This window comes from Humulus lupulus, chromosome 4 (genome assembly GCF_963169125.1).
Source record: "Humulus lupulus chromosome 4, drHumLupu1.1, whole genome shotgun sequence".
NCBI lineage: Eukaryota > Viridiplantae > Streptophyta > Magnoliopsida > Rosales > Cannabaceae > Humulus > Humulus lupulus.
This window is the reverse complement of record NC_084796.1, coordinates 229,940,594-229,957,053: the sequence shown is the minus strand read 5'-3', so window position 1 is coordinate 229,957,053 and position 16,460 is coordinate 229,940,594. Positions and strand designations below refer to the sequence as shown.

General features: G+C 34.8%; 1 protein-coding gene across 4 annotated transcripts; it reads right to left on the bottom strand.

Moving 5' to 3' along the window:
- Positions 1–580: 580 nt before the first annotated feature.
- On the bottom strand, positions 581–5,095 carry LOC133831295 (beta-galactosidase 9-like). Of its 4 annotated transcripts, none has more exons than XM_062261544.1 (6): positions 4,868–5,086; positions 2,667–2,815; positions 2,424–2,512; positions 2,058–2,179; positions 1,258–1,368; positions 581–922 (listed from the first exon to the last, which is right to left on the bottom strand). In XM_062261544.1, exons 3-6 carry the CDS (start codon positions 2,506–2,508, stop codon positions 815–817), a joined length of 426 nt encoding a protein of 141 aa, XP_062117528.1. In that variant the 5' UTR covers positions 2,509–2,512; positions 2,667–2,815; positions 4,868–5,086; the 3' UTR covers positions 581–814. The 4 variants fall into 4 exon arrangements, 2 of the variants coding, with proteins under 2 accessions (XP_062117528.1, XP_062117527.1); XM_062261543.1 differs by having other exon boundaries at positions 2,672–2,815; XR_009892478.1 differs by lacking the exon at positions 2,058–2,179 and having other exon boundaries at positions 4,868–5,095.
- Positions 5,096–16,460: the final 11,365 nt, after the last annotated feature.

Here is a 16,460-nt window from a genome sequence, read left to right as displayed (position 1 = left end):
CTCGTCGGACTCTTCAGCCTTACCCTGCTCCGCTCGTCTTGCAGGATCCTGAATGCTCTCACTACAAGAAAATGGGGTCTTTACCTACCAATTGTAAGTGTAGGTAAAACAAGCCTAATGGTGGGTAATATGGTTTACCTACCAATATTGAATTGGTAGAGATTGGTAGGTAAAAGTTAGTGGGGAAAGAATCTTTACCTACACTTATTAACACTGGTAGGTAAAAGAATCAGTGGACCCCACTAAGTTATAAATCAATTGATGAGTCATCAGATGACGTGTTTGATGACATGGCATCCTACGTGTATGCTGACATGGTTTTTGTAGTTTTACGTGTCTGATGACGTGGCATCATATGTGGCATCGTACGTGGCATCGTACGTGGCATCGCATTCTGCGTGGCATCATATGTGGCATCCTACGTGGTATCATTTTATTAGCCCACATAGCATTATTTTATTGGTTTGTTACACAATTTATATTTTGTTCAAATTTAATGGTTATGTGTAGGTAAAAGATAATAACAGTTATTTGTAAATGTTCTATATTAGAAATAAACTATAAAAGAATCATTCAGTAATAAAATGTTTAATGCTAAAATTCTTTGTAATGTTCAATACTAAAATAAGTCATAAAGTTATCATTTTAAGGTTACCCCTACCAAAATAAAAAAAAACTTCATAAAGTTCATTCCTTAGTAAATTAATGTAAATAAACTAAGAATCATCTTGTGACTCCCGAACTGAAATAGATGGAGACTCTCTTAAATTTGCATCTGAAGCTTGGTCTGTTGGAGGTGGTGGAGGCGGTGCCATCAAATTGTTAATATCGATGGATCAGCATCTGGAGTTAAATCAGTCCACCCTGCCTTTTCATTTTCTTCTGCAGCATATATCTTCAAGAATTCTCCCTTGAGCCCAACCTAGAACCATGTTAAACAATACGAAATCCACTTTAAAATCCCAACCTTAAATATATCAAATAATGATAACTTATTAAAGGGTGTCTAGAATTTTTGCCTAAAAAATTCAAATACAATTTTTTTTCGTCTTTTTTGAAACAAAACATCGACTTTTATTGAGAGATGTCTACTAGATACCATTATCTGCCTGGATAAAAAGTGAATTTAGGTGCAACACCATTTAACTGACTAGCAAATCATGCAAAAGGGAGAAAACAAAAATATATTAAAGGGAGCCAACAACTTTTACTTTCACAACCAACACAAAGGAAATGAAACCTTGAAATTGAACACACCTGGTAGGTCCATAAAGACTTTGAGAGGTCTATATCCCCATTTTGAAATCCAGTAAGTTTAACTTGCCCTCTAAACCCTGCTCCGTCTTTCTCCAAGAATGCACCATAATTCTGTATCATAGATTAGATGCACCATATAAATATAAGATAACAAGTGACAATAAAATGTCATATGTACTTGGAACTTCTATAAAGAGTACCATTAGGCAGTATATGATTAGAAAGAAATAAAATTTTCAATGAAGGAGAAGAGGACACGGGAGTTATCTGGGAAAAAGTTAAGCCTTGGTTGGCTGTATGGATTTTCAACTGTAAGCATTTTAAGGCATAATCGTTCTCAATGCTTCTCGGTCATTGGTATTTGTGGTTGTAATGAGTTAGTTTTTGTGATAGTTTTTATGTTTTACGTCTTACTGGATGTTTTAGATTGAAGCAGTCTTTCAGAGGCTGTCTACAGTAATACACAGCATATCATCCATTATTAATACAAATTTGTTTCACATAAAAATTAATAATAATAATAATAATGATAACAATAACTTATACATAATGTACCATTAAAACTGATAAGAAAACTATGAAAAAGATTCAGAAAGAAATTAAAACATTGGCTTGGAACTTGTATCTTAGTGATCGGAAAAGGTAAGTGCTAAATTCCATGTAAGGAAGTAGGGATACATGACAGTGTTTTTTCTTGTTTCTTTATATTTGGTTTCCTTTTCTATTCCATTATAAGTTATCATGTGCTCACATAATTAAAAGTTAAGCATGAAAAACAGTAATAAAAGGGTCACACAAACCTCCTGCTTTGGTCCTAATTTAATATACTGGGGTGAATCAGCAGCAACCAGAGAAGGTTCACAGAGCTTTATAGCAGCATGCAGATCCTTTAGATGTCCCCATTTAGGCTCACTCAGTAAGCCTACACAATGACAAAACATGCTTTATAATCTAAATATTTTTGCGCTTATATTCCTTCCAATTTAGAATATTTATATGGAAATCACTCCTTCCTCAAATAGATAAACAAAAAATACAAATGAAACATAAACAGAAATAGGTAGTTTGTTTGGCAAAAGCAAAACAATACAAGAAGGGGTGTCACACAGTTTTAACTACCATAAAAGGAAAAAATAATAATGACATTTTATAAGATATTAGCTTACCATCCATCCCAATTTTCAGTCCAAAGCGTGGGTTTGTTATAGGAATTTGGCCTATAACCATCACAGTAGTATCCATTGCATGCATCTATCTGTAAATGAAGAAAGTAATTTATGAAAAACAGCATATTAAGATACCACAGTTGATAAAATTTAACCGCCACTACTCTGAAAGTTTCACCTGTCCCTATACATTCTTACAGCCATAATATATAAGTTCAGAAAATTTAAAGCATTGGCTAAAACCTTACAACTTCACCCGGAGCATCAGTTTGCCTGCACATCACCCATGGAACCCCAGCACCAAGGCTTAAAGCCATCTTTGTTGCCCACTTAACATAGTCCTTTCCTTTCTGCCCAAACTTCCCTTCAATATTTCCGTATTCATTTTCAATCTAATAAATTTGCAATAAGAATATATAAGAAAATGTGAAGCATCTTAACAATCAAAGAAGTAGACAACATAAGGATTATGATTCAAATGAACTACTTTAATCTCTACATTTAGTATAGTTGAAAAAAAAATTATTCAACATGAATTCCACACTATATAAGCAACAAGGGACAAAGAACCAAAACAATCAGGGATTAGCTCGTAATTCATAATTTTAAAGGAGACTTCCATTCTACTTCTGTGGTTCTACATGAATCATACTTAGCATTGTTGTGTATATTTCCCATAACCATTTATGGGTTTTTCTTGAATTCAATTAGAACTGCAGAGAAAATGGATATATCTTAAAGCAATCTCAAGAAAAATAATGGGATTATGAGTAACAAGCTTCTGTTTACAATCTTTTCCATAGCTGCAAGCTTTATACTTCTAACTACTAAGGTACAAAGAAGGAAAACAAGAAACCGTGAAAGAAAAATCCAATTTTGATATTCCACAACATACATTATTTTTGCTGCATACATATGTATACTAGTATAGTACTCCTCTATTTGATCCAATTCAAGTATTCAAGAATCCAACCAACTCAATTACATATACAGGTTCATACCCAATATTTGTATTTGTTTCAATTTTTTAACTTTGAATGTCAATGCAAGTAGAAAAGAAAAAAGAACAGCTTTTTCTTTTAAAATGTTGTTGAAATGAACATACATTGGGTTAGAATATTAAGTTACTTAAAAGTTGGTCGTTGGGATTGGGTTCACACTCAATGAAATCAAATCAATGGGGATTTTTCAGAAATTCATTTTGACTGGAGAGCCTAGAAATCAAAATAAAAAAGTTGAGACTTTTTCTTTCCATTTTATTTATAATAAACAGAGGAAAAATCTTGGCAATTACAAGAAATAGCACCAGTGAATACATGTATTCAAAGGGTAGTAACCAAAATAAAAAGGAAAAAAAACCAAATCGAATCCCATCAAGCAAATCTATTTCATAGTCCAAAAGAAGAGGACTTTTCCTGTGAGGGTCTTAAGCTAAGAATCTTAGTTATGCCTGAATGTAAAGTAAATCATCTCTCTTTCCTCTTCTACATAATCCATTATCATCATCATTATCAAACATCTCTTACATATTTTGACCAAAATACCTAAAAGAAATTGAAGTTGCTATTATGAACTACTGCTTTTCCAAAACATAGCATAATGTGAATGCCCATATACAAAGAAACAAAACAAACCACACAAGAACTATTCTTCAGCAAATAGAAAATAGATAGCAGAACATATTACTTCAAATATATAATTTTTCACAGCCCAATGGAGTGAGTGAGTGAGTGAGTGTATTAAGCTTCAAGAAATCAAATACATAAAATTATGGTAGTTTAGCCGAAAAGTCAAGATTTCTTTCACCATCTTTTTATTATTAATAATATATATACACATTTTTGGAGCAAGAATAATGTTTATAGAAACGTCGGGAGTAACAGAGTGTGAGAGCTTGTGTCCCTGAGTTTCAACTTTCAACAATATGACTTCCGGCACTAATCAAAGTTCCACTTAAGGTTTTTTGTCCAAAAAAAAGTTCACTTAAAGGTCTTTAGGGTACTACTAGGTTTAACATGCAAAATTGACCACGGAACTAATGAAACATAAAGATTTTGGGTCAATGTCTTTCCTTTAGAATTTGGGCCAACATCCTTCAGAGCAAACATACAGGCAAAGTTGACCACTGAACTGATGAAACAAAAGATTTGGATCAATGCCTTTCCTTCAGATTTTGGGCCAACATCCTTCAGAGCAAACATACTCTTCTCTCATAGATGAGATATCAATAAGCTAATAATCACTACGGTTAACCATCACAAACCATACTTATTTTTCATTACTACAAAATATCACTTCATTGAGCATTGGAAGTTCATTAAAAGATACTGACCCATATGCAAGTTGAAATAATTTGCATAAATCCTATGAATAATGACATCTATCATAAGTTCACTACCCAACTTAGCTAAAATAAATATGAATAGGGAATGAGGAGATCATACCTCTAAGTTGCTGGACAAGTCCTTTAAGAAATCAGATGCATCTTTCACTTAGATAAATAATCAAATTCAGTAAAATATAGGAGAGGAAGATGATTCTTCTCATCACGTCGATCCCCATCCCCACCATTGAGCCCGCATCTGAGACGAGGAAGACCACGAGCCCAGACCCACACCTCTCCCCCGTCACCGTCGTAGCCTTGTCGTAAATTGATCGGACTATTAGCATAGGATCCTCTCTTTGTGAGAAAAAACAAAGTGAGAAAGAGAACCATTTAAGATAAAACATTACAAACCCATATGCCAAAATAACATTAGAAAACATGTATTACTACCTAACTAATCACAGATCGTCAAACAAGAGGCTCGGGGTAGTTGGAATCTCACCGGAAAATGCAAGAGGCGGACGGCTTCGGACTATTGGTTGACAGCCCTGGGCATCGCATATGGTGGTGAGCTCGCGGGGGTCGACGTTTCGAGGGCCGGCGGTTCGATTGGGCTGGCGCATGTACGGCTCCGGCGATGGGACGACGGCCGTTCGGGCCTGGCAGAGGCAACACAGTGAGAGAGAGAATGAGGCTTCGAGGAAGATAGAGGAAAAGAGGGAGAGAGAAATGATGTTTCAGATTTTTTTTTATTTAAAAATTTTCTTATTTATTTAATTGAATAAAACTAATATCTAATATATAACATATAATATATTTGTTAATTTGATAAAAAAAAATATAGGCCAGATGGCAGACACATATTATTACAACAAACACATCATCAATATTATAACACATCAGCTTACACATAAGCATTTATAAAAATATAAAATAAAAAGTAAGCAAAAATGGGAGGAAAAATTGAGCGGGAATTGTAAAATTTTTCCCTCAAAAATAAATGTAGGCAAAGTCTCCATATTAGTAGGTAATATTGGTAGGAAATAACATTTCTGAATTAATATACTAATGACAAATAATTACTTACCAATATTCGCTACCAATAAATATTAGTGGGCAAAAGATATTTTTACCTACCAATATATATATGTAGATAAGAAATTGGTAGGTAAATGTCAGCTTATTTACTCCACATAAGCTTCCAAATAAGCATTTATAATAATAAAATAATATAATGAAAATAAAAAATGGGGGGAAAATTGAGCGGGAATGGTTAAAAAATTTCCCTCCATAATATACGTAGGTAAAGATCATTACCTAGTGATATTATTGGTAGGTAAAGCTCTGTTCCGAAATATAATATAATGGACTAGCATTTACCTACTAATATTATCTACCAATAAATATTGGTAGGCAAAACATTACTTTCCCTACCAATATATATTGGTAGGTAAAGATCAGATTTCTTGTAGTGTCTTTCCAACTGATCAATCCTTTCCTAGACCAGATCCACTGGGGGTCGAGCCTGGACTTGATGGGGCTAGTTTTCGTTAATAAAAATTCCAGCTCCTAGTCTTGGCATGGGGTTATGTGCAGACTGCTTACAACTATTCACATGGTCTCGCAGATCAGGGTTCGGGGGATCAACTCGTTCCCGGTTATGGTTCAGGTAATCCCGCAAATCAAGATGATTCCCCCAATTTTTGGTGTGTATAGGCTCAGTATTATAAATACTTACGGACCGAGTGTAGTCCGAGCTCCTGCTTGCATAGCTTGCAGCCCTTTCTGCTGTAAGTCTCGATAATTACGGGGTGGGTCCCTAGTCGGTCTCCCTAACCCAGTAGATTGTGATCTTGAAATTTGGCATCCCGAAGGTTGAGGAGCTATGTGCTCTCGGGTAGCCTCTTTTTCATTTCCTCGTCCAGGTCTGGCCTGTCAGTTTCCATCCAGACTGCCACTACGAGATGGTCTCCATGGTGCAGGTCAGGGGACCTCTCGGTCTAGTGAGGGATGCCTTATTGGTGACGGTGGATGCCTTATGGGCGATGACGGCTGTCTCCCATTGTTGGCCTTGGATGGCCCAAAGTTTGCCTGGAAAGGCTCAGAGTTATTTCTTGCAGCTTCAAGATTCGGGTTCCAAGCCACTGGAGGGGCTCGGTTATTACTTGTTCCTGCTGATAATTCTGCAGTCGGGTTGGCAGTGGCCTTAGTCCAGGTACTTCTCCGGGGCCTCGGTTGATTTGGCTGTGACACTTGTTCCGCCATCCTGGCGGTCGTGCTTCCACGGGGACGTCCTCTAGGCCTTCGGGGAGGTGCTTGGACTTCTGCAGCCTGCCTGGCTAATTCCTCATTGCGTTTTGCTTCCTCTACCAATTGCTTTCGCAATTGGCGATTCTTGAGTTCCACGATAGGAACATACCTTTCAGGATTGTAGTACAGATTTTCATCAGGCCTGGGAGTTGGCGGCCCCTAAAAATCAGATGAATCACTTCTCTCCTCATGGCCTGGGTCATCCATGGGCTGCTTTCCAGGTTGTCGCGAATAGTCTTCTGTACGAGGAGTTTGCTCCTCTGGTATCTGGGGCAATGGTCGCCCACCAATGTTGGGATTGTTTGTGGAGGCCATTGATGATTCATGAGGTTTTCTGATTAAATCGGCTAATGTCTCGTTTAATAGCTCTCAATGAAAGCACCAAACTGTTGACGTCGTTTTTCGTCAACTGAGAAATGAAGAGCACTAAACACAAAATCAGAAAAATAAAGCGGAAACACGCAATTTTTTACGTGGTTCAGCAGTTAAAATCTGCCTAGTCCACGAGTCGATGTTATTCAACTATGGATTTCTCTCAAAGCTTTTTAGAAAGAAATTCAACAGAGTCTTCCTAATGCCAATTTCAATGTGTCTACAAATGAATTTCAACAATCTATTTATAGACTCGTTTACAGAATATCTCCCCTCACATTTTGAGGAGTTGTGATTCAAATCTCAAAATAAATACAATTAAATGCATATAAATATATTATACATGTATAAATCCCATGACATTCAGGATTTATTAATAGATAACAACAAATCCCTTAGATATAGGGATTCGTAAATAGTAACTGCGTCCACGCTTGGCTATCGATCTCGAACATTCGACTTACATACCTTCGAGATCAACAAATCATCAGGAGCTTTCTATCTTGGCTTCCGTTGGTCTTATTAAGTAACTTTATCGAGGTCGTCTCTTCCGAGCTTGCAATGCCCAGGCTCGAACCCTTTTGACTGATGCTAATACAAAAAAACAAGGAAAATTAAACAAGTGTGGAACCCTTGTCGCTATAACTTTGAGCTTGGCTCAAACCTTCAAGATCATGTTACCACCTACAATGTTGTCGTTTTAAAATTGAACGAGCTTACACTTTACGAGTCTGACATTCGAGACGAAAATTTTCTATTCTCGAAATTTGGGTGTAACATCTAGGATATATACCATTTTTTTTTTTACTGATTTTACAATTACATGATACCCATGATAATTATTCGTAATAGAGAAGGTGCCAAAGTTGTACTCGGTAAAAACATAAGGTACCAAATGCACATATTCCCTATAATTTAATTAGTTTAAGGATTTATAGCTGACGGTAGTTAAGGTAATATGAAAAAATTGATGTCCAAATTCAAGCAGAAGGTACCACTTTTTATTGATTTTACAATTATAGGGTATCCAATGATAATTATTCGTAATAGAAGGTACCAAAGTTGTACTCGGCCAAAACACACGGTATCAAATAAGTAAATGCTCTTATTTTTAATTTATTCTTAACACTTTTCCTTGGTATTTTTCTTACATTTTTTTAATTTTTTTTGTTAATTTCAATTATTTTTTGTCTTGTCTTCATAATTTTCTAAAAGAATTATATAATTATATATTTTAATTTGTACTTTAATAAGATTTCAAATATTTTTTTTTTGTTTGAATCTTTTATGTCTAATTATTTAAAATATATTTTATGTATAGGTATTTTACTAGAATAGGAAAAAGAAGAAGAAAAATAGAAAAGTGTGAGCATAAGTTAAAAAATATATATATTATATTAATTTTTAATAAGAAATGGGATGTCTTAATATGGGGTGTTAATATACGAAAAAATATCACTTTGATCCATTCAGTTTCAGTATAATACAAAGTTTAACCCTAAGTTTCCAAAAAAATCTAAAAAAAAACCCATTGTTATTTTAGATTTGAAAGAATGTCACCTTGGGTTTTTAGTTAAATTTTTCCCTTAAAAGACAAAAAGTCCTCGCTTAAAATTGATTAATAAACTTAAACTTTAAAATAAAATAAAACATGAAAAAGAAACTATATTTTTTAGTGTTGTACACTGAAATTTGAGCTGAGATATTTAGGTCGGATTACAAAATGGAAGCTCGACTAAATAACTAAATTTGCATTTGAAAGAAGGACGACGAGTCAAATTGTTTGAATTAGACCAAGCTGGAGCTGAACGAGTGTCATTTTCTAACTCACTGAGGTTTAGTTAGAGTTCAAGATATCACAACATATCCAAAGCTCCAGTTATTAAGCCAGAGCTCCGATCATAATTCTATTTGAGGTGTTGTTATTACTACTAAGGTTTGTGTTTGTGCATAACCGACACTGATGGGTTTAAAAGTTGTATTACGCAAACTATTTCTGGCATTTTCCCCTGCAACAAAACAAAAGCAGAAACAAAAACAGAAGAAGAAAGGCAAAAACTGAAGCAGAAACATGTATACATATCAAAAGTATATATTTATATAAAACTATATTTACAATGGTCGAAATATATGATTAAAAAAAATAATATTCATATACTCGAGGGAAAATAATGACTATGTTTCTAATCAAAATCTACTAACTTAACCATTGTTTAGAGACAAAAAATAAATTAGTAACTAATCTAAGCCCATTAGAGACAAAAAAAAATAAGTTAGCTAGTAAACTAATCTAAATCAAGATCGACATATGACTCAAAAAATTATATTCATAGTCGATCGATATATGGAGGTACATACTAGCTAGCACTAGTTATCATCAAACACTAAGATGGTGTAGAGTTGACTCCGCTCATTCATCTCGTACGACATTGATTTCTTCAAGCGGGTAGACCATTGTGATTTTTAACTACAAATGAATTCAAAAAATAAGTCAGAATAAAATTATATATGATTTTACAATAAAAGTTAATTTAAACTATGTAATAACTAATAAATTAAACAATACTTACGTGATGACTCAAGTGGTTCTTTGGGTTGGGCTCTAAAACGAAGTCCCTTGCGAAATTCATTATGTAGTATCCACACTTGATGTAAGCTGCTATCCCATTCCTAAATAAGTGTTCCACTACAAAAAACAAGGCCTATACCGAGAACAAATGTCCTCGGTATAAGCCCAAAAGTCCTCGGTATAACCTCTACCGAGACAATGTCGTCGGTAGAAAGTTATCGGTACATCCGCGTCGGTAAAACAAAATTTCTACCGACGACATTAAAAATGTTCTCGGTATAGGTTTTACCGAGGACAATGTCCTCGGTAGAAAGTGACAAATGTCCTCGGTACAGCCAACCCCAATTTGTCATCGTACTGGTATATACCGACATCCTGCTGGTATATACCGAGGACAATGTCCTCGGTATAGACTTTTCCAGAATTTTTTTTTATATTTGTAATATTTATTTATTTATTTAATTAATTTGAATTAAATATAAAAAAATAGAATAAAATTAAAACACTTATATTAAACATATAAATAAAAACATAAGAGTATGTTCGCCGAATCAAAATAAAGAGTTGTGTTAAACATGATAATGTAATAGTCAATTGTAATAAAATTCATACAAAAGTCCTACTAAGTCGGTGCTCCAACATCGGGATCATCGGGTGGTGGTGGGGCAAATTGAGATCCCGGGGTGATACAATGAGTCCGGACATGCTCCTCTAACTGTCGAAGACGCTCTCTCATCTCAGACAACTCTTCATCTCTAGTTTGTGAAGGACGAAAATCAAATGGAGTTCGGTCCCTTATGTTAAGGATACGCCATATCCTTTCTGGTGGGATTGACTAAAAAAATAATTAATTAACTAACTTTTTTATAGCGCAGGGCTGGGATTGACTGAGAACCTCCATAGCTAAGCTCTTTCAGTTTCCTTCTATTTTCCTTGTTGACCACAGAATGTTTCTGCAAAAAGTTATCGTTAGCAATATATTTAATTAAGATAGTTAAGTTTAGCAAGAAATTAATACCGTAATTTCTGGGCGTCGGAAAAATTCAATTGCTTTTTGCCACTGCGTATCTGTGCAACCACCATAACGATTTTGTGGCCCATTAATCGTTAAATGCTCTTTAATATCGTACTTCCAGTCAGAATACTTTTTAGCACACGAAGTATCAATGCCTCTCAAGATCCCAGGCATATGCCCTTCTCCATATCTAGTACGCCCAATATCAAACAAATCATCCTAATTTACAAACATTTATTAGTAAATATGATATATAACATAAAATGAGAATTAACATAAAAATACATAAACTACTTACTTCCAAATGTGCAAGTATTCTTTCTTTCGAGGCATTTGGTACTTTTGACCATTGAGGACACTCCGGATCTGTGTACTGTCGAACAAGTAATCCGAGCTCTCTTGAGAAATTTGAGCTGTACTCTCCGATCTCTTTATATGTTCTCCCCCGCACATCCCACTCGAGAGGGAGAGGACGCCCCAACTGTTCCCTCTTTTCCCGCGTGTTCAATCCTTTATGACGTCCATGTTTATTTGGAGGCGCTATTGTATGCAAATTCAATATTTTTAAAATTAATATGGATTAATTGTTAAATTTTAAGGAGTATATCAATGTGTAAAGTATTATCTCGTTCACAATCAGCTGGGATATCTGGCGGTCCACGTGGAGGATCGCATCCTCCACCATCACCCCTGTGAGATTGAGCAATAACATCAGCCATATCTGTCAAATTAATCGATATTAAAATTACATTTATCACATAAAAATGACTATATAAAATTATTTATTGTTAAAAATAATTACTTCAACATATTATAAAATTATCACTTAATTATCACTATAATAATCTTCACTATCATCATCGGGTTCTATGTGTTCATCTTCCTCTTCATCATCTTCATATTCAATCTCAACGTCCTCCTCCTCCTCCTCCACTTCCTCTTCCTCCTCCTCCTCTTCTTCTTCCATTTCCTCCTCCCTCTCCTCCTCAATTGCAACATTATCTATCTCAACAAATTGTAATGGAGCCCCCGTACGTTCAAAGCTGATTTGTGGCAACGGTCCAAGATCAATGAATAATTGGAAATTAGAGGAACTAGTGTCGTGCATAACATCTACTTCCACATCCTCCGCTTGTTCTTCAACTAGTGGGATGTCCTACACATTTCTGTGATGCCACATTGCAAGTAGAGCAAGCATGATAACCTTGGCCAGTCCATCCAGAAAGGCTACTCCTTGCTGGGTAATCGTTTATGGTCCACATCAAAGCTGCCCGAAGAGTGAAGAAACTGACATCGACTGCATCTCGAGTCTGTACACCATTCACCCATAATTCTTTTAACTCATCAATCAATGGTCTTAAGAAAACATCAAAATCTTTTCCTGGCGAATGAGGTCCCGGAATTAATAAACTCAACATGAAATTAGTTTCTCTCATGCACAACCATGGTGGCAAGTTATATGTCGTCAACACTACCGGCCACATACTATAAGAAAGACTCATATTACCAAAGGGATTGGATCCATCTGCAGCCAATCCAAGCCGCACATTCCTGGGTTCCATTGCAAATGTTGGATTATTTCGATCAAAGTCCTTCCAAGCTTTCCCATCAGCAGGATGACGCAATACACCATCTTCTTTTATACGTTGCTCGTGATGCCATCTCATATGTTGAGCAATGTGCCTCGATGCATATTTTCGCATTAACCTAGGGGTTAAAGGAAAATAACGCATCACTTTATGAGGCACTTTCTTTCCCTTGGTGTTCTTGTCCACCCATCGATCCTCCCCACAAACAGGACATTTGTTTTTCCCAGCATGTTCTTTCCAAAACAATGCGCAATCATGCTTGCAGACATGGATTGACTCGTAGCCCAATCCAAGTTTCCGCAACAACCTTTTCGTTGCATAATGCGATTTTGGAAGCTTATTTGGGGCTGGAAATGCATCATGTAACAACTCCAGCATTCCATCAAATATTTTGTTGGGAATTTTCCCCAACACTTTGAAATGCATTAACTTCACTAGGAAATTCAATGATGTGTAATTTTGACACCCGGGGAATAATGGAGTCTCAATCTCAGCAAACAAATCGTTATAATGTTGCCCACCTCTGTAGTCTGTTATAGGTATCTCTTGACCGCGCTCATTCTCCGCTTGTTCGTCATTGTCATTTTGCATAAGATCATTGAGAACATCCATCATTTCATCTTCATCATTTTGATCTATCCGAGCTCTCATTGGTATTATTTCATCCTCACCATGCCAATGCCAATTGGTATATTTCCGTAGAAAACCATTTACAAAAAGATGATTTTCTAATACATCAATCGTCTGAAATTCAACGTTGACACACCTCCTATACGGACATTTCACCAATCCCCTTGAGTCAACACACTGCCGAGCTCTCTGGAGAAAATCCATCACACCAGCCTCATACTCATCGGATAATCGATCTGTCAAATTAATCCAGCTCTTGTCGATCGACATTGTATGAATGTAGCACTGTACGGAACACTAATCATCAAACTTACAATCAATTTGTGTGTGTCCTAATTCAGAGAGAGGCAAATGTAAGAGTCTTCAATGACTCACCCTCTCTAAACGGGTCTAAGGCTTCTTGTGATGAACACTAAAAAAATATAATATTATCACTAGGTGATAATAACGCTATTATATCTTTGGTAATAATTTCTTATTACCAAAGAAAAAAGCAAATAAAATTAAATATGTTTTTTTAATGTCTTATGCTCTTTGAAGTTAATTATGTTGTTTTATGATATCTAACTATAATATATTTCAGTGTAAATATTATTAATTTACTTATCAATTCACTATTTATTAAATTAGAAATTTTATTGAGTACTTCTACTAATATTCACAATATCTCTAAATTTTACAATTCTATAAAAAATTCGGCAGCATAACGACTATATTTTCATATATCCCAAAATTTAAAATCCTGCAAATAATACATAAAAAATATCCAGACCCATATCATGCAGAGAGCATTACAAATACATTTTAAACGACTATATAATTTATAATTATTAGTCTAAATTTTATTAATTATTCAATTTTCTAACCAAAATATTAAAATTCTACTAAAAATTAACAACAACAAATTAATCATCAATATTCATAAAATCTGAATTTTTACTACTAACATAAGCAAAAAAATTAAAATTGACAACAACAACATACTAACATTACCACCAAAATTTTCAATTTAACACTCAAATATTTAATATGTTTACTAATATGTTTAATACACATAAAATTCACCAAAACAACATAGAATTTATTTTTAAAAATATACTAATTAATCATTTAACAATTTTCTAATTCCTAATATCATTTTTACTAATACTTATTTTGAAAACCTAAAAATAAATACATTCTATCTAATATAATTATTTCAGATTTTTATTAAAATTAATATTATATTATTTATATAAAAAAAACATAAATTATTCAAAAATTGAAAAAATATTTAAAAAATATTTAAAAATTAAAAAAAATTTACCAATGCCTTCAATATCTTGCTAGCAATCCCTATAGTCCAACAAAAACCGAATGCCCAACCTTCAAACAAAATTTAGAAAATATCATTATACAATTTCATAAATATATATATATATATATAAAATGAATAAATAAACCATACCCTCAACAAATACACAGAAATTCCTTCACCCTTGGCAATTTTGGGGCTTAAAACCGAGCGTTTATGGAGGAAAACGGCTATAATCGGCGGAGGGAGGCGGAGGTTACGGAGAAAACCCAGAGAAACCAGAGAGGAAGGAGAAGGGGCTTCGCGGCTGAGGGTGATATTTATAAACCCTATACCGAGAACATGTTCTCGGTATAGGTTCTCGGTATAGCAACTAAAGCTATTCAGAACCGCGAAAATGTCCCGCGCATATGAAATGTCTATACCGAGGACATGTTGTCGGTATAATGTTCTCGGTATTGAACCTTTTTTTTGTAGTGTTCCTTCACTGTAATAAGCTTAATCTTCACAATGTTACCACACTTAAGACATGGATAAAGAACAAAATCAAGATTCTCTAAATTTCTTCCACAAAACTGCAAACTCAACACATTCCCTATATTTTACTGATATCCTATCTGAAGATAACCAATCTCTATCCATTGTCAATTTGCTAAGAAACAAAACAAATGAGCCAACAAAAAAAATTCAAATTTTGGCAAAGACTTGTCTATTAATTAAAAATATATGTATACTATATTAAAAAATAATTGGGCAGCATCTTCCCTATTTTTATAGCATATCTCAAATTTATATAGTACATACAGACATCACATAATACACAAAAATCAAACAACCAATCAACATGCATAAGTGTCAATCAATATCAAACATGCACAACTATCAATGATTTTATCTTGAAAAAAATTGGACAGCATTTCCCAATTTCAAAAAGTACATATATTTTCTAACACAAAAAATTAACATATAATTATATATCTATTTATTTATTTATATACATATATATATAACTATTGTTGGGGCGGTCGAAGGTGCTTGGGCTCCTCCTCCTCGTTGCCAGCGTTCAAAAAAAGGTCGAGAATAGTGGGGGAGGTCTTGGAATTGGGAGGGGTAGCGGAGACTCATGAGGGAGGGCGGAGCCGTGGGGGAGGGGATTTCAGGGGTGGAGGCATGGAGTTCCAAGGTCGGGAGGGGCTGGGTTCACCTTGGGAGGGGTTGGGTTCGCCTTGCGCCATCACTCTGGTTCACCTTTCAGCTCTTAGAGAAAGGAGAGAATGAGGGAAAGGTCGGGACGATGGCTTTAGTATTAGACTGAGCGTTGGTGCATAACCAACGCTGTCCCTACTATAATCAAAAGACTTGTGTTTGATTAAATTTATTTAGCGTCGGTGAAATTATAAACGACATATTTACAATCGTCATTTTTGATGTGCAATAGCGTTATTTTTGAACTGACGATATCGTCCCTAATAAGACAAATGCGTTAGTCAATTGTGTGGACTGACACAAAGAAGCGACGTCGTAGCCCTCTTTTGGCGTAGTGAATGCAGTTAGAGTTCGAGGAAGATAGTTAATGAAAAACATGCACAATCTGATCTCTGAAGATTTAGGATTCTTTTGGCGTGTATTTGTTGTAAATTGCACAATATTGTGATTACAAAAAGTACCCAAAACCTCATTGCTTATTCTCCATTATAAATTGGAGGAGAATGAATTGCTCAAGGGAATGAATTCTTGATGTATCAAACTCTGGAGAAATAATCTCAGATTATTCTCTCTAAGAAATATCATAAATAATATTAACTCATAGATCAAGAGGAATTTTATCTATTGAACCATGAAATTTTTTTGTGTGTGTGATCATAATTTACTAACGGTTTTTATCAAGCCTAATACTCATTACATTTGAAGTTGACGAAAAAATCGGGTCCA

Bases quoted from the DNA above. Each gene is read 5' to 3' on its own strand.
- LOC133831295 (XM_062261544.1), bottom strand. From the start codon at position 2,508: ATGCATGCAATGGATACTACTGTGATGGTTATAGGCCAAATTCCTATA. The intron at 2,180-2,423 runs GTAAGCTAATAT...GTCATTGTGTAG, and splicing joins ACTGAAAATTGGGATGGATG to GCTTACTGAGTGAGCCTAAA. The intron at 1,369-2,057 runs GTTTGTGTGACC...TCTATGATACAG, and splicing joins AATTAGGACCAAAGCAGGAG to AATTATGGTGCATTCTTGGA.